The sequence below is a fragment of the Dendronephthya gigantea genome, unplaced genomic scaffold (genome assembly GCF_004324835.1).
Source record: "Dendronephthya gigantea isolate DGI-Jeju-01 unplaced genomic scaffold, DenGig_1.0 000027F, whole genome shotgun sequence".
Lineage (NCBI taxonomy): Eukaryota > Metazoa > Cnidaria > Anthozoa > Malacalcyonacea > Nephtheidae > Dendronephthya > Dendronephthya gigantea.
The window spans coordinates 2,073,837-2,092,197 of record NW_021163037.1 but is presented as its reverse complement, the minus strand read 5'-3'; the positions used below and the strand labels follow the sequence as shown (position 1 = coordinate 2,092,197).

The following is an 18,361-nucleotide window of genomic DNA, read 5'->3' as shown; positions in this document are numbered from 1 at the left end:
CGCTTGTTAAATAAAACGATAAACTTGCTTTCTATTTTGAACTTAACCACCGTTTAAGCTAAACGGGCTTGATACAACCGGCCCCTGGTATCGGTTCAATATATATTCATGTTCCGTATACTATAGGTAGTTTAATAAAAAAGCGAATATATTAATTGTGTGTTAATGAATTCTAACAGATGCAGGATAAAGATTATTGAGATTATTGTCCATGCATTGCTGTCTGATACATATTCTCGCCGGCTCAAATATAGGCTACTTTTGTATAATAATCATGCAGAATTTCATCGCTATAGGCGTGATGATCATGAACACCAAATATCATTATTATGCAGTATAACAACACCATGTTGTAATAACAAACCATCAAAGAGAATTCTGTGTACTTTTTAATCTCAGCTGTATGCTATATAGTAATCTAAAAACCGAGGTCATCGGGATCATTAAAACGATTTCGCAAAACGAAAATGTCGCTGCAAAAAGTGTAACAATTAAGTGAGGTAGCTAGTTCGGTGTTTTTGAAAGTATGGCTTAACGTTTTGTAATGTTGAATTGAGTGCAAATTTTATGTGTTGTTATCATTTCGTAATGTTGAATTGAGTGCAAATTTTATGTGTTGTTATCATTTTGTAATGTTGAATTGAGTGCAAATTTTATGTATAATGAAATCCAGTATAAGCATGCCCGTTTATAGGTCGAATTCACATACAGTTTCCCTTCCTTTTCTCAAAAAATTGAGTAGAAATAACAAATTTCCATACACGGATTTTCTTAGTTCTGGTCTGTGGCCGGTTGTATCAAGCCCGTTTAGCATAAACGGTGGATAAGTCAAAATTAGATAACACTCTTACATCTCTCTTGAATGAGTCAACTATATTACGCAGAGAATATGTAGTTGTAAACAGTACCTTTGTATTAAGGTTAAAAACATTTTGTTTGCTTGTTGAATAAAACGATAGAGTTGCTTTCTATTTTGGACTTAACCACCGGCACCGTTTAAGCTAAACGGGCTTGATATACAACCGGCCCGGGTGTTTCAGTAATCCGGAAATTTTAATATTGTAAATGCTTGTTTATATAAGAAATTTTTCATAACATTGTTGTAACATTGAAAATTTTCGTAACATTTGTATAAAATCTGAGACCAGCATAAATGAAATTTCAACGTGCTAAACGTTAATCCGCGTTAATTCTTGAACATTTATTAAGCAATATGCTTGATGTGTAACTAAATCCTTTAATAAAGCACAAAACGAAATTAGGTCTGCTGTGAAATTCTTAAAAAAGAACTAAGCGAAATTTGTGGTAAATTAAACTCTAGCTGACAAAAAGCAGGCTTTAATTTGTGAGCAAATTAAAATACCGCGGATTTCTCATGGTTAAAAGACTGCAAGGTAAATTCTGATGCTTTGATAAGAATCCTCACTCATATTTTAAACACTTCAAGATCAAAGTAACTATAACATTCCTACATCTTCTTAATGAACAGGCGAGAAAGAAACCTTAAATGCCCGGTTCTAAACAACAGCTTATTATCGAAAAATACAAAAAATACGAAAGCGAGGCCAATGTTACATCCAATAATCTTAAAAAGACATAGTATCTAGCCGTGACGTCACAATTAGGATTCAGGAAGCGTTCTCCTTCGTCGATCGCAATTAAAAGAAAATCCATTTTTTTGGAAACTCTTCGCAATATTTCTTACAGTTAGGGAGTTTGTTTTTATTATTCACGCGTATTTAAGAGCTGACACACGCTAACAGTTATATATAAATATCGATGACATCGAATTCCCTCATGCACTTTTTCTTTGCTATAGCATTTATAATCCCCGCGGTGTTAACAGCCGAACGGATGATAACTATTAACGATGATCAATAATATCGATTTTTATAGTATTGGCTTTTGTTATAAAGCTATTAAAGTTACTCGGGAGATCCAACTAATGCATCTGTTGTAGTCAAAACCATAACCGGTAACCTACGAGCACTCCAAAAGACTCGGTCCATTCAACTTTTATACAACAATATTATTTCAGACTTGTAATGTTCTCCTGTCGATGTACTTAAACTCACATCTATATTTAGTTTTTCACAATCACTTTTAATACAAACAAGACGAAAGAACAACAAGAACGACCAACTCCTGGTGCTTATCGCGTGACTTGAGCTAATGCAAATAAATCTAAACTAAATCTAATCAAGTATCCCGATTCTACATCCCTGGAAAGGAATTCCAGTCAATTTAGTGTTCGAAACAAACAATCATAACTTCAAGTACATGAACTATCGCGTTCATAATGTTACGTAATAGATTTGTATCAGTTCGGTTTGTCCATGATAAACTCTGGTAATCTATAATTGCCCGCTCTAGTAATCTAATTGCCCTCTTAGGTCTATTGATAATAACCGTCTTGCTATCCGGTTACGGTTGTTGTTGTTCCTCGGTTTGACTTCACTGGCTTATTACATGGTTTAAAAAATGAACTGTCTCTCCTAAAGACTGAGCCATCGTCAGCCTCTACCATCATTGCGTTCCCTTCCTTTGTAACCACCGTATATGGTTCATTTTCGTAGATTGCAGCTAGCTTCCATGACGTTTTAGTGTTCCTTGTGCTCTTAAGTAGAGTGCGATTCTGGCGCTCCACTTTACCGTTAGCTTGTGGTCAAAGTGCATGGTGGTGACGTTCTGTGTTCAATATTCGCTTGCTGTAAAAACCTCTTGAAATCCTCACTGTTTTTCATTATCCGATTTCAGCGAGTGAGGAAAACGAAATCGAGCAAAAATTTCATTAAGCGCTTTGATAATCTTCCCCGAAGTTGTCGAGTGCATAATGGCAACTTTGTAGTATCGACTATAATAGTCCACGACTACCAGCAAGTATTCCCCGGTTGACATTGGCCCCATCAAATCTACTGCGACGTCTTGCCAAGGTCCTGTAGGAATCTCGATCCGTTTCATGGGTTCCGGTACGTTACACGGTTCCGGTTATAGGTTCCGGTGCGGCTGACCACCTGATATCCATGACAAGATTTACATACTCGCTTGGCATCTATGTCCATCTTGGGCCACCATACTTTTGTTCTCAATCTGCTTTTCCGGCTTTACTATTCCTTGATGTCCCTCATGTGCCGCTTCCAAGACTTTTCTTCGCAACATCTGTGGAATGACGATTTGATTTCTCCGTAAAACAAGCTTGCCAATCGTGCAGAACTCATTTTTTATGCACGTATACGCCGACAGTTTACATTTAGTCCAATCTCCCGATTCGATAGACTATAACACGCTTTGTAATCCGGCATCAATTTCTGACGCTCTCTCTATATTGCTTTGGTCGTCAAGGCCACAGGTGTCGCTTCCATAGCAATAAAACGAACGGTGTCCTCTTTCTAACTGCTGCGGTCTTTTCGACTCTTCTGATTCATCCTAGACAGAGCATCGGCAATGTTCGTCTTCCCAGGGCGGTAAACTACCTTGAAGTTCTGGCCCTGAAGGCGTAATAGCCATCTCTCGATTCTTGCGGAGGGTTTCGATGTTTTGTTGAAAATGCACTCTAGTGGCTTATGAGTTTCCAGTTCGAATTCACAGCCATACACATATACATTAAACTGCTCGCAAGCCCACACAAGTGCAAGTGCTTTCTTCTCTGTTTGGGCGTATCGCCGTTCTACGTCCGAAATGTTCCTGGAAGCATACGACACCACTCTCCACTGATCTCCTTGCAGTTGTAACAACACAACTCCAATTCTCTCTGGTCCAGCATCCGCAACGATCTTCGTTTTGCAGTCGTTTCTAAAGTATAAGCAAGGGCCTCAGCCCTAGTCATCATCATTTTCAGCTTGTCAAACGCTTGCTGCTGCTCTGATCCTCAAACAAACGGCTGTTCCTGTCTTAGTATACGACGGAACGGTTCTGCGATCTGTGCAAAGTCTGGGATAAAGTTTGCCGAATATTGTACTAGCTGCATGCACAAACGATCTTACCTCCGAAACATTTTGTGGTGCATGGTCTTGCATTGACTACAGCAGCAACTTTCTCCTCGCTTGGTGTCGCCCCTTGAGCGCTGAGCTTGTGGCCAAAAAAGGTCAACGCCGGAAGTCTAAACTGATATTTGTCCCCATTTACAGTAATACCTTTCTCTCGCAGACGTGTTAGCATTTTATACAGATTCGCATCATGCTCAGATAGATCAGCCCCATCAACAATAAGATCATCCGCGATATTTGCCACCCCATTGCACCCTGCCAAAACATCCGAGATTATCTTCTGGTACTTCTCTGAAGCTGAAGTGATTCCGAACATCAGCCGACGATATCTATATAACCCTCGGTGGGTCACAAACGTTGTAATGTCCCTTGAATCCTCTGCGAGTTCAACTTGATGAAACCCCCATTTGAGGTCTATCTTGCTATAAAATACCGTTGCCCCGTTTAAATCATACAGCACTTCTTCTATGGTCAGGATAGGATGTCTTAAAAATGGCTGATTTCACCCCCTTGGGATGCAAACCAGTGCGATCACCCTACAAATCAGTTGAGGTAAGGTCAAATGGCTTATCGAACAATCAAAGGAGCGGAATGGCCCCCTGATTGTGCGAGTTTTTTGCGTTTTTTTTGCTGCTGTACATAAAAGAACATTGCTTTTCTGAAACTGAGCACATTCAAACTGAACTGTATATGATATGAATTTCATATTACATTTAAATAACACCTAATTATATTATATGGTTGTTTTTGATCACGTGGCATGAAATAAAAATTTCCATTTTACTGACCGCGCAATGGAAAAAACTATTAGCACGGTCTAGTACGGTGCTTTTACATTATTATAATAATAATAATAATAATTATTATTATTATTATTATTGATAATTATTATTATAATTTCACTTTTATTAATTATTAATTACTATTATTATTTCACTCGGAAATGGAACATTCGCTTCCATCTTTCACCTCATGAAAATATTCTTACCATTACACTCATAAGCATTCATTATTAGTATACTAAATGTAATCAAATGTCCAGATTGAATGATAATTTTTTATATCTATATATTATTTATCAATTCACCTCCGAAAAATAATGATCTGCATTAGAGTTCTAAAGACACAACGATGTTGTTGCATGGATCATAATTATTGATCTATTTAACATAATTGTTTTTTGAAATTGTTTTGAAGGAGGAAAAAAGGCGAAAGATAATTAATTTTGCGTGGACATAGCCATGGTAACTTAATTATTTAATGATCTAAACCCTTACATTGATTGCATTTTGTTGTTGTATATAGGCTCCGATGTATATGAAACTCTTCTGGTGTGAACGAACAGGGAATTAACAGTATATACAGGGGAAAGGTTAACGTATTGAGCCGGTAGTGATCTCATTTTCAATTCAAAGTTGCGTTTGCATGGAGTCAAATCTGACAAGTAATATATCACCGGGAAATCCGCAACGGCTCTTTGCCGATGATAATGAAGAAGTTAACTCGGATGACGCCACATGGATATTAACAAGCGCCTTCATAATATTCACAATGCAATCTGGATTTGGCTTATTGGAATCAGGGTTAGTATCGCGTAAGAACGAAGTGAACATTATGGTTAAGAATGCGGTCGATGTGATATTTGGTGGCTTGGCGTACTGGCTGTTCGGCTTCGCCTTGAGTTTTGGTGATGGGTCAGGTTCGAACGCCTTTTCAGGAATGGGGATGTTTCTCACGGAAGCCACAGATAACGAGCGTATGGGCTATGTTTATTCCAGATATTTCTTTCAACTCTCATTTGCCACCACCGCAACAACAATCGTTTCTGGAGCTATGGCAGAAAGAACGAATTTGAAAGCATATACAGCATTTTCTTTCTTCAACACGCTGACCTATTGCTTTCCCGCTCATTGGATCTGGGCGGAAAATGGATGGCTCAAAGAACTTGGTAAGTAGCGTGCCCTCTCTCCATATAGAAATAAATTATTGCATTTCCCTGAATTATTGCATCACTCTCCCTTCCATTTGACAAAAAAGTACCTGTTTTGGATGTACGTCTTTTTAGCTCAAATGAATAATATAATATTTCCTGTAAATCACCTTCAGTTGGGGCAGCGCTTGGTGAGGTATAGGCTAAGTGAGTTGATGTTGTTTGACTTATAGTTAAATGAAAAATTTAACGTGCTGTAGAAAGGCCTGAAAGATTGACTCTTTTATTGCATGGGAGAGGAAACGTGCACATTATGCTAGTAAATGCACCCTCGATAGCGGTAAATTTCGATTTCTAAAAACCGATGACAAGACTTAGCCATATATATATAACATCTAATTATATTCAGGTCATTAAATGTACGTATATCTCTTCAAATTAGTACAGTATCGGGAATGGCAAACTGTGAAAAACAAATTGACGCCGCACTCGCGGTGGGCCAATATCAGTCACATTATTGAGATATAGTACTATATATGATCGATTTTTAATTAATACATAAATGATGGTTTGAATTTTTCCTCGGCTTTTTCTAACCATTTGTAGGCGATCGAAATAGTCGGTAGACTGCATTGTTTGTCTGCTCCTAAATTTGCTCAATGAATTTCTAAGTTAAGAAAGTTGCTTATTTCTGTGTGAAAAACGGGATGTTATCAATCCATAAATGAGGCTATAATTCCTTTTGATGAGAAGAAACGTGGCGGCATGAATGCAGATACATATAGATATATAATCAATAATATTCCTCACAGACATAACTGTCGCTCGTTGTATGGGAGCAGGTGTATCATGATTGAAAGAGATATATTGATATTCTGCATTATAATATAATTTTTCACAGGATGCTGTCAAATTCGTATTTGTTTAGTTATTCCCAGAGTTATCAAAGTATACTTACTCATCGCTATTGCTATTTGTTTAAGAAAAAAATGATTTTTCATTCGCTAACAGCCAACTGTGAAGTTGTCATACGTGTCATATCAACTGGAATTAAGTGGCTATCCATATAAGGTTGTTTCTCATCAATTTCATGGCAGCAAAATGACGTTCAAGTGTCAGATATGAAAAAAGATTGACAAGTTTGCATGTGCCATATTACTATGACGACGATACTATAATATCGGCTCCCTGACGCTATATATATATTGATATGACAGCGTACCGTTTTTTTTTTGTCAAATATAATGCGAGTGGCTTCTCGGTCCCGCTTCTTTTTTGAATTAGTACCCTCGCCCGGTGCTTCACACCGGCTCGGGGACTAGAAACTGGCAACAAATGTTTTGTTCTTACTAAAAATATGAAAAGAGATGTTGAAATTATATACTATGAACTAATACTTGTATTGAATTATATGAATTATCTTTTTGGGTACTATTACATAATGTAAAATTTTGGGTGCTAAGTATACAGCAAAATTATTTTTTCACTGAATATCTGCTAAAATGCGTCTAGAAAACAATTCGTGTAGTTTTTCTCGCATTCTATTGCTCTAAATCACAAGTTTTACTCCCAAAGATATAAAACTGATTGCATATAGACAAACAGACATGATTTGTTAGTGCCCTCTTCACATATAATTCAAGCAATTGAAGCAAGTACTTTTTATGGGGGGGAGACTACTTTTTTTGATAGCCCCCTGTATACTTTGATATAAAATTAATGATTCCGCATTAAGGTGCCATTGATATTGCTGGTAGCAGTGCAGTTCACGTGGTTGGTGGCGTCAGTGGACTGGTGGCGACGATATTTCTGAAGCCCAGAACTGGTATCTTTAAAAGAGACTCTCATGGCCGTCGCGAGAACGTGAGCCAAATGGCCTCGCCGACAAACGTCCTGCTTGGCACATTCATGCTTTGGTGGGGATGGCTCGGCTTCAACTGTGGAAGTACATTTGGTATTAGTGGAGAGAAATGGAAACTTGCGGCGAGGTATGTTTGAGAAACGAGACTATATTGTATATAGTGTTGGTTTTGAACCGCAAAAACTATTGATAATTATATTGCATATTGTTGTACCTGTAGTCAACAACCGAAATATATAGTGCATACAAGTTTTACCGGTTGTCATGCAACAACTGAAATCAAGAAACAAGGTTTCTTCTATACGAACATCCAGTCTACATATTGAAACTTAATGAAAACAGCCGGTTATATATACTAGCTTATACTGTCATGCCAGGGAAATGTCATATAGCTGTCATGTAGGGGAAATCTGTAACATAAAGAACTTGCATTAACAACTGGGATATACATTTTCACATTAATTACAAACATTATATATAGAAACCCTTTCATGCATCTGTTACGATTTTTTAGAAATATACGTTTATGGACTGTGAAACACGCGGAAATTTTTATGTTTAACTGTTTTGCTTCACAGATCGGCCGTGTGTACGATCAATGCATCAATTGGTGGAGGAATCGTTGGTATGTTTTACAGGTAGGTGTAAGATGTTTGTTTTCCAAATCTTCTATTGATGAAACATCTATTGGTAAAAATTAAAAAAAGGAATATCGTTTTATATTTATTTTTTATATTCTTATATTCATGTCCGATTTCCTGGAGTGCATACTCTATGATGGTGTGAATATAGATCATTTTGCTGCTCAATTGACCTAAGTAATTCCATTAGGATACTCCTCGTACACTGACACAGGCGCATGTTTTTTGCATTTTGAACGTTACTTATTTTCATTTTTAGTTACATATTTTACAAGAATAAGCTGGATATCCAAATATTTGTAACTGGTCTGCTGGGTGGCCTTGTCGGTGTAACCGGTAATAAAAATATAGAAAGTCTCGCTGCACTATACAGTGAATATAGTTAATAAGCATGCACGAATTGGTCAACGTAAGTTAAACTCGGAATCTATTATTATCAAACATGAGAAACAATATTTTTCCAATAACTTGTTGTTTAAAAGGGGGTCAGTCTTTAGTAGTTGATGTATACCCGTCTCCAAAGTATATTTGTGGGAGTGAAGGACAGCCTTTCCAATTAAACTTTCATGTAAAGTTAGTAAGGAATTTTTTCTCCAAGATTCGCAATTTTTTTCACGTATTTCAGCTGTGTGTGCCATAACCAGACCAAGCTTCGCGCTAGTAGTCGGGCTGGTTGGTGGTCTAGTTGCCTGTGCGAGTTCCAATATATTAGCACGGCTCCATATTGACGATCCAGTCGGCTGTGTCCCGGTGCATCTTTGCTCTGGGGTCTGGAGTTTAATTGCTGTCGCATTATTCTTGGAAGTAGACGAATCGGGAAGTTACACCTCTCGGCCAGCCAAGCTTTTCCAAGGAAGGTGGATGCTACTTGGCGCTCAAGTTGCGCTCACTGTCTCTTGTGGTCTGTGGTCGGCATGCATCACACTGATTCTCCTAACAAGCATCAACGCCTTAATCCCAGTGCGAATGAGTCTGCAGGATGAGTTGAAAGGGTCCGATATGTGCGAACACGGGATTGCACTGCAGGAGGAATGTCGGGGTCGTTCTGCTTACGGATCTAGAGCGGTACCTCGTACAGACTGGGCCGTCCAAAATTCTGTCCAGGAAAATGGCCCGGAAGATTCTAATTCAAGTATTTCTAATCAGAGCATGGCTGAACAGGGCAGTACCATTAGTGAGACAGTGAACGAAGCTGAAGGCAAAGAAGGTGCATTTGTTAGATCTCGTTCACGTGTTTCAGAGGAGCAAAATCCAAGCGTTGCATCTTGCGATGATCATGAAGAAACCAACGAACAGTTTAACCAGGGATTTAGCATCAGCTTCTAAATGGAATCCAAAAAAGAATGCATGTTTCTTGACTATACTGCAGATGATTGCAAAAGAAGATTGTAGTAAGGCGGTAAATCAAAACATATTCTTAAGATTTGAAAAAATGACCTCACCAACAAGCTGCAATTATCTACTCCAAATTTGGAAGAACAAATTGAGGCTTTAATTGAATTTTTGAAGTAAGAATTTCCAAATTCTCTGCTGTATGTAATATTCACATTCTTTCTTTCTGAAAGAATACCTCAGATAGTATGAAAACTTTACGCAGTCAAAAGCTTTGCAAAATGCAATGCCGGCACAAATCTTCTCAAGTCTTTTCAAACCGGCACAAATCATTATATATAAAGTAGTAGCAAATTACTACAAGGTGAGTGAAAAACTGACTCCCTCAAATTCAAATTTGCCGCGAACCTGTCACATTATCATTTTACAATTTCTTTGCAACCGGACGCAGTTAGCCAACTATTGTTTTACTACCTATGCATTTTAATTCCCAAACATAGAAAAAATCAATTATTTATGTCAAATTACGTTGGATTCCAGACTTGAGCCGAGAGACCTTCGCATGCAGTTACAACCACAAATCGACACTGCCACTTATGGAATCGGAAACATCGAAATCGAATGAAATCAAATCTTTATGGGCATACGGTGACAATTCTAGACTATTCAACGAGATCGAGTAAACAATTTCTCTTAAGACTTAACATTATATTTATGTCGTTTTGGCATGGGTGAGAGTTGGACGGTTGTTCGTGGTCATTTATTAGCTATACAGTTTACGAAATTTACAAATATGATGTTATTGATACCTAGATTCTGTATATATTTATTGTATATTATAAGTTGGGCAGAGAACTGAACATAACATAACAAACATCTCAGAATTCAGTGTATTGGTATGGGTATTAATGCGAAGGCAAGTACAGCTCAGGGGTTGGTATTTAATAGACCTCATTAATCATACGATATAATGATATTTGGTGATGAAATGAGTGAAATTGAAACCGTTCTCTTTACCACTAGACTGCCCCATGTCTCAAGGACATTCTCATTATGACGACCTGGATATTTGAAAGGTCATTTTTGTTCTGGGTATTTCAAGGACAATTTTGCTTATGTCCTGGTAATTTCTAGGACACGATTGTTTTATATTCTATGGATATTTTATTTCTTTTCGTAGTACTGAATTCTTGTTCAGCTTCGGAAAAAATGCGAATGGGATTTCGCAACCTTGATGGAATAAGAAATAACCTTTCGATGAATTTATATTTACAAAGCAATTAACTAGCATATAGTGGGATGTAATGTTTGACATTCTAAAGGCAAATTTAGCTAAAGGGAATGAAATGATTAATTGCCTTATATCTAGCTTGCATCCTTGCCCAATATGTAGGGATACCATCAAAAGAAAACAGTGAAAAATACGAGATGCATAATGTATTTATGGAATTTAATTTTTATTTCAAGAATATTCCAACTTTTTATTGACCCAATTATAGTAGCACGTATTTCAAGTTATATACGATTCAAAAGGCTACTTCAACTACATTTAGTTCATCCTCTGAATAATGCATTAGTTGGCTGGTGGGCTTGGAGGTGGACTCAGTTGAATGTATTCTGCTACAGCATCCAACAGTAATTGCATCTGTTCTGGCGTGTTGCAAATTGTAGGTGAGATGCGTATACCACTTGTACTGGCCACCGCGATTCTATGAGTTTGGTACAAATAATTATAGAGGTCCGCGCCCCACTGAAAGAGAAAGTAAATATCAAATTAGAATTATAAAATTATCTTTATACAAAAGATACTGTCCTGAAAATATAGTTCGAATTGCATTCAAAATCAAATTGATAACCAAACAAAACAATTTTGCTGACTTTCTAACGTCTGATTTCCGCGAGAGAGAACATCTAATATCAGCCATTATGCATGTGGTCAAAAAGTTAAAAACACAAGACTATTTTTCATTGCAGTTGTCCATGCATGGACTTGCTCCTAATATTAGTCAATTATAATTCGACCTAAAACAACTTAAATATGTGTTTAATATTTCAACTTACATCAGGGTCCACCCCTGCAATAATCACACCAATGCGTTGAGATAAATTTGCTGGTGTTGTCATGGGGAAATTTGGAAAATTTTTGAAACCATCGTATACCAATGTGCCCAGATAGCGGACCCGGTCTTCAATTGCCTGGAACCCAATTTCTCCCATAATCTCGGCAGTGTTCAGCATGCACATCACACTGGGGTCTGCACGCTGACCAAGGGTTTCGAATCTGCGGGCATCTACGTAAAGCTCCTCGGGGGCGATAATCTTCATGTCGTAACCATAGGTGTTTGGGATAAAGTTTGGAATACGAGCCGACTTCATGTAAAGCATTCCAGTTTCTTTGGGACCCAAGAACCACTTGTGGCATGATGCTGAATAACTAAAAAATAACAGGTTGTTCATTAATCTATTGGAAAATTCTTTAATTTACGTTCGAAATTATTACACTTTCCATACAGTTCATCAAGTCGCGCATATGAAAAGAAGGACTGTGGTATTTAAATAATTAAGGTCGCGAAGAAGAGGCCAATTGATTATCATTTTTTGACTTTTGTTGACTGGTGTTGGCGGCACAAGCAACGTTATCTCGTGGGTGGTTAATGCTTTTAATAGGAAAAAACTTCTTCGCGGGTATTCAAAAAGCTTCTGGACGTCATACCTGTCACAATCCATCTGAACTAAATTCAAGTCCATGCAGCCCCATGTCTGCGCGCCATCGACATGCACATGACAGTCTGGGTATTGAGCATGGACAGCTTTGCAAATTGATTCCGCCGGCAACAGACGGCCACCAACGTTGGAGAGATGGGAAAATGTAACAAACTTTGTGTTCTCGTTAACCAGCTTCATGAACTCAGCTACGATTTCGGCGTCTGTTGACGCCCCATTGAAATCGGATGGTATGTTGTGAATCACGAATGGTCGTTGAGCCTGACGGATGAACCAGGCACGCCCATTTGTAGGATGATTTTGCTCCCAAAGGACAACCTATCAAAAATACAATAATTATTGGCAAAAATAAATATATAAAAGCAATGAAATATAAAGATATTCAACGAGAAACTAGGCTTCCTTTTGACACATAGACATATAGAGATATAGAAACTGAAATTCAATGAATATGGCAAAGCAGGACTAAAACAAGCAGCAGGAATTTCGTAAATGGTCTTTCATCCGCTATCTGAGCTTGAGATACTGCTTTAATGCTTGCCTAAAAGTAAACTGATTTCTCCCAGCTATAATCTAATATAGAAACACGGAAAAGACGAGTATGGTGGCCATCTACATTGTCGGGACATCGGTATGCATTTGCACCATCGAAAATTAGATAGTGATTTTCATTTTTGATTCATTAAGGCTATTTCCAGTGAATTCGATGAATTCGGAACTTAAGGGATTCTCTACTTTCCCACCCATTCAGGCCGCGCAATGACACGACTGAGACACCGTTTCATGGTTCTTTAGTTTCAGAGATGAATATTATTCCCCCTATAGTAAAAAGCACAAATAACTGACAAACAAGCTCAGTGATAACCTCCAACATGTATCATACCTCGTCAGTTGGTTTCAGTATTTGACCATTGTTGATATTGTTGTTAGCCTCGGTTCCGTTTCGCATGAGAGCAACTTCCTGCGAGGTAACTCCAAGTTGTGTTGCGATCAGATCACGCGCTGAGTCGATTACCAAACTAAGAACTTCAACACGATTCTGGATGGAAATATCCTCGTTCAACTCAAGATTATACTGATTCATCAGCAGCTGCACGTCGTTAAAAGTTGGGGCGAAGTTTGCGGCGTTGATTGGAATGGCGTCGTTCGCGTCTGTCTCATCATAAGCGAACATGTTACGAATGCCTGAGAATGAAATCAAAAACTGTTAGAGCTTTAAAAAAGGTCAAAATTTACACCCTGAGCACACGAGAGTGAAAATCAGACTCGGTGCATGAATATCCCTGGTGTACGTACCATATATTCTTTACATAAAAAAAATCATTAAGAACCAAAGATAAAAAAACTGATTGTATCTTAATAAGCTTTTTTAAAACGTGTAAGACCCTCAAATCACTTCAAGGGGGAGTATAATTTCTTTAGTTTGTAATGTTACATTTGATTAAAAAGCACCGACTCCGCACTGAATAAATTTCAAAAATATGCCTGCAGTGCCGGATTATATACTTGGTTTTCGGGGGAAAGAGCTGAATATCTGAGAGCATGCATGCAATGTGAGAGCTTCTCTTTTGTGCAGGAAATTTTATTGATCCATGTCATCATAAAGCAATGCATGAATGCAAAATAATCAACAACATATACGCTGACTTATAAAGTTAGATTTACCGATGCGACACAATTTGGTTAAACATACTTGACTTGTGTGAATATATTCCCATTTAAACTGAATGCAGCTTAATTAAAATACTGTAAGTGTGAGGTTGCAGGCAATGCACATCATTTTGCTGCATTAAGATATATTAATAATAGTTTATACACATTATCCTCTTACCCAACCAATACTCTTCGTCATTTGCCCTGTGCGCACGTTTGCTGTTTACAACAGCCTTTACTGCTCCAAACCTTTCTTTGAAATTTCTCAAGAACTCCGGACTGACGATACCTCGGTTGCACAGTTTTTTCACCACTTTTAAACTTGGAGAATCCTTGAACGCTCTCGATGAACTTGCCATTTTGCTTGCCATTTTGTTACTTCTCTTCGATTGTGCCCGACCTCAATGCTGAGCTGAAATTTATACACTCAAGGGTACGGATGGTTACGTCAAAATATGCGCGGAAAGGCTTTTCTAAGAGCTTTAATTAGCACACGCACACGCACGAGTTGTTTCATTACGTTGTTGCATAATTATGCTATATATATTATATATAATATATATAATATATATATATATATATATATATTATATATATATGTATGTTTAAAAATTTTTGTAATCCAGGCATATTTGTTTATCAATGAATGTTCCGGATTTAAAAAACAATTTTAAATCCGGAGAACATTCATTGATAAATATATATATATATATATATATATATATATATATAATATATTATATATATATATATATATATATATGTTCTCTGTGTTGATCATGAAGCAAAGGCGGCTCCATCAATGTACGAACCCCGTATGGATTAATGTGCGTCCTAACAGAGTGACCTCTTCATAAACCGCAAAGGTGTGCGTCATCAAATTTAACGCTGCGCATTCCTACGAAACCACACTGAGAAGCTTTCGGCATGAAAGTCACAGTGACGAATAGTGTCATTAAAGCGAGCATCACATATCGAGAGAAGATGTACATAGAATTAAGAATTTTGTCAACTTGTGATCAAATATAGCTCTTTTGTTTTCAAAAAATCAGCCAATGCGTACGTAATAATATATCTATTTGCCACAAATTAGTTTCCTGGTATTACTATTATATATATATATATATAACTGCGCTTTTATGCAGTAACTAGAATAGTATGAAAATAATAATTTATTATTGAGGAATGTACTTCTAGTGTTCTTTAAACTTCAAAAAACACATTCGTTCAAAAAATGTTTGTTTCAAATATGGCAAGGTATATATAGCTACACTATAGATAATGAGAGATACATTTTTTTAAAGATTGGGGCACTAACGAGGGACCTACAAGTTAAGTAATAAGTATGCTTTGATCGCTATATTTGAGACTCTAAACACAGTAAGACAGTTCAAACCGAACTTTATCGGCAAGTACACAAGTACTTTGAATACCTATCTTTAGAACAAAATGCTAAGAACAATAATATTTATCATTAGTATATTATTTGTTAAGTTAATGTGATAATTTAGTACAGAGTAGATTTTAATAACTTCATCCAAAATGTATGATATATGCCTTAAAAATCTGATATGAGGGCGGCTAAAAGCTCATTATTAATTTTCACAGCTTGTACTGTTACGTAAAGCTACCCTCTTGAAAGTGACTCTGACCTAATACGTTGCAATATGGATACTCTTTGATAAACATTAGGGATGTTTCCGCGACAAGTGCGTGGTCCAACAAATCGCCATTTTACTCTTGTCTACGTAGCTAAACTAAAAATATATAAACGCACGGGAAACGGTGACGTTGCCTCTTTGCTTCAGGTGACGTATTTAACGAGTAAGACGCATTATTTACATTAAAATATCATTCAAAACTATATCGTACATATCCAGATAATTTAAATCTCTTTTATATTATGCATTTAATGAAAACATCCAATCTGCCTGGTGTTACTTTTAAATTGCATGTGCATGCGATCTGATACCAGGGGAACCAGCTGTACTTGAGTTAAGGATCGATAATAAATAGATCTATTTTTTACAGCGATATCTGCTGTTGTGCAGTTGACTGTTGTTCCGTTATTGTCAAGGCCTTTATAGCTGACAGTTCTTTCCGGCTTTTTACACGTATCATAAAAAAATCTGCGTAATATCACACAGTAATTGCATTGCCAAACTGAAAGGGTGCATGCATTAAAGAAATAATAGACATAGAATGCGTACTGGTACCTCTTCCCTTATAAAATTTTTTCTCCAAAGATGGCGTATATGAAAAAATTTGGGACACGTATTCGTATAAGTACGCATTCTATGTCTACTATTTCTATGATAAATTGTTCACTCGGAATTATTTTTTACAAGGGACGCATTGCTGGCTGTAGCTTTATTGAGGGTATATACTATGAAGCTAGCTATATTAATTTCAAAATCAATTATCAAAATCTTGACATCGAACTCTAATCCATCGTGGCTTGTCTTACTCTCGCAAATAAAACAAAGAAAAATGATGGGTCATTAAAGAAATTTTTTATGCATATAAATATAAGTTCATTAGGACGACGCACCGAAGGTGTTGGCAGGGAAAACCTGATCGTGTGCGTTGACTTCAAGGTAAATTTCGCCAAAGTATTGTCATTGTCATTGCATCCTCGACTTGATGATCTCATGGGTCAAAGATAATTTCCGTTAGTCACAGGGCCAATGCATGCTGAGGACGTGCTACCTGGCGAATAAGGCAAAGAGCCTCGTGATTTTAAAAACCAATATACCCTAGGTGCGACAAATGGTAATAGGCAATCACTTTTCATAGCTCTTCGTTATACTCAGAGCTCTCGAAAATTTACACCCACCCTCCCAAACATTGCTCAACTTTAGCATTTAATTCGTTATATGGGTAGATGGGAAATTGCACAAGCTTTTATTGAGTTTTTGTTAACGGTTAGGGACTGTTCGTTGTGCGTTATCGCCCCTTGGACAAGTTAGGGAATGCCCATTGTGCGTTATCGCTCCTTGGTCAGGTTAGGGACTGTTCATTGTGCGTTATCGCCCGGTTCGTCCCCCTGGTCAGGTCAACGTTACAGGGACTCGCGATCCCTGTTCAGTCCCTGGTATCGGTACAGGGCAAGCGTTCAGAATCAGTTTAGACGAAATAAAGGTGTGGCGTGAGTTTTTTTGAGACTAATTTATTAGAGTATTAGTTTACAACTTGGATATTTGAGACTTCATTCCCTAAACCCCTTCCCCCACATAAAACTGGTAGTCTGGCTTGTCTTACTCTCGCAAATAAAACAAAGAAGCTTGGGTCATTAAATCAGTGTTAAATTGAATCACTGTTAGAGCAAGTTTATACGTCAAGCGTTATCATCCTATACTAACTATATCAATCACTATTATATATTATATCTATTAATTGAATTTTATTAATGTTCAGTGACGCAACAAAATGCAAGGTATAAACTGGTTCTAAATCTTGCAGTGTTAACTAAACACAAAAAAATGTAGAAAAGCACCGACTAAGTGTTATGCTGAATCGAACATCATTGTAGTGCAGCATTTGAAAAACATGATATATAATAGCTGTACACAATACCAGTGTTCCTGTGTCATTTCCTCGATTCTTAAGCTTGGTGTCAGAAGATAAACACTCCTTTCACACCAAAACATTGAGATTCGAGGGAAAAGAAACTCACTTTTTCCCAAGGGAGTGTACATTAAGTGCATTGTTATACTATAGGAATAAAAGCATTCATTTAGCACAACAATTTCATTTCATAAAAACACTTCGCAATCAACATGCAAAGCCTATGTGGCTTTAAAAGAGTCAGAGTGTTTTCTGAATCCTTTTGACCAGCTTGAGGAGTGCTCTTTTTTAGTTCTCGGCTTCATCGGCTGTTTTATTTTTTATGACGTACAATATGCGGGCGACAATTTTACACTTGTTTCCCTGGCGGGAGGCATGCATTTATTTCAAGTCATGTGCCTACGAATGAACCTATGCATCACATTTAAAATACACCGCACGGTCCGCACCTATATAAGAATCACATATAATTCATAGGTTGTGTAACACTAGGCTCTATAAGATCATGTTTGGGCTTTGTGACAAATTTAAATATCTGGATATTGTGGGTGGATGCCCAATCCTGAAACTGAAACTAATGCGGCAGTTTGTGTGTCGATCGCCATTTAGGATGCACGTAGTGTTAAATTAAATGTGCTAAAGTGTCTTTTCCGAGAGGATTGTTACT

General features: G+C 37.3%; 2 protein-coding genes across 2 annotated transcripts; one reads left to right on the top strand and one right to left on the bottom strand.

Moving 5' to 3' along the window:
• The first annotated feature begins 4,469 nt into the window (after nt 1-4,469).
• Nucleotides 4,470-10,633, top strand: LOC114523433 (putative ammonium transporter 3). Its single transcript, XM_028544349.1, has 6 exons — nt 4,470-4,538; nt 5,292-5,934; nt 7,652-7,904; nt 8,356-8,415; nt 8,678-8,754; nt 9,044-10,633. Exons 2-6 carry the CDS (start codon nt 5,412-5,414, stop codon nt 9,742-9,744), a joined length of 1,614 nt encoding a protein of 537 aa, XP_028400150.1. The 5' UTR covers nt 4,470-4,538; nt 5,292-5,411; the 3' UTR covers nt 9,745-10,633.
• Nucleotides 10,634-11,257: 624 nt separating this feature from the next.
• Nucleotides 11,258-14,599, bottom strand: LOC114523459 (isopenicillin N epimerase-like). Its single transcript, XM_028544384.1, has 5 exons — nt 14,306-14,599; nt 13,358-13,659; nt 12,464-12,792; nt 11,812-12,184; nt 11,258-11,500 (listed from the first exon to the last, which is right to left on the bottom strand). Exons 1-5 carry the CDS (start codon nt 14,496-14,498, stop codon nt 11,324-11,326), a joined length of 1,374 nt encoding a protein of 457 aa, XP_028400185.1. The 5' UTR covers nt 14,499-14,599; the 3' UTR covers nt 11,258-11,323.
• Nucleotides 14,600-18,361: the final 3,762 nt, after the last annotated feature.

What these genes read in the sequence shown, in the direction of transcription:
- LOC114523433 (XM_028544349.1), top strand. Translation starts at nt 5,412, where the DNA reads ATGGAGTCAAATCTGACAAGTAATATATCACCGGGAAATCCGCAACGG. An exon ending in AAATGGAAACTTGCGGCGAG is followed by an intron (nt 7,905 to 8,355) that starts GTATGTTTGAGA and finishes TTTGCTTCACAG; the next exon opens with ATCGGCCGTGTGTACGATCA. An exon ending in TGGCCTTGTCGGTGTAACCG is followed by an intron (nt 8,755 to 9,043) that starts GTAATAAAAATA and finishes CACGTATTTCAG; the next exon opens with CTGTGTGTGCCATAACCAGA.
- LOC114523459 (XM_028544384.1), bottom strand. Translation starts at nt 14,498, where the DNA reads ATGGCAAGCAAAATGGCAAGTTCATCGAGAGCGTTCAAGGATTCTCCA. An exon ending in TGACGAAGAGTATTGGTTGG is followed by an intron (nt 13,660 to 14,305) that starts GTAAGAGGATAA and finishes TTTCATTCTCAG; the next exon opens with GCATTCGTAACATGTTCGCT. An exon ending in TTGCAGGGGTGGACCCTGAT is followed by an intron (nt 11,501 to 11,811) that starts GTAAGTTGAAAT and finishes TTTCTCTTTCAG; the next exon opens with TGGGGCGCGGACCTCTATAA.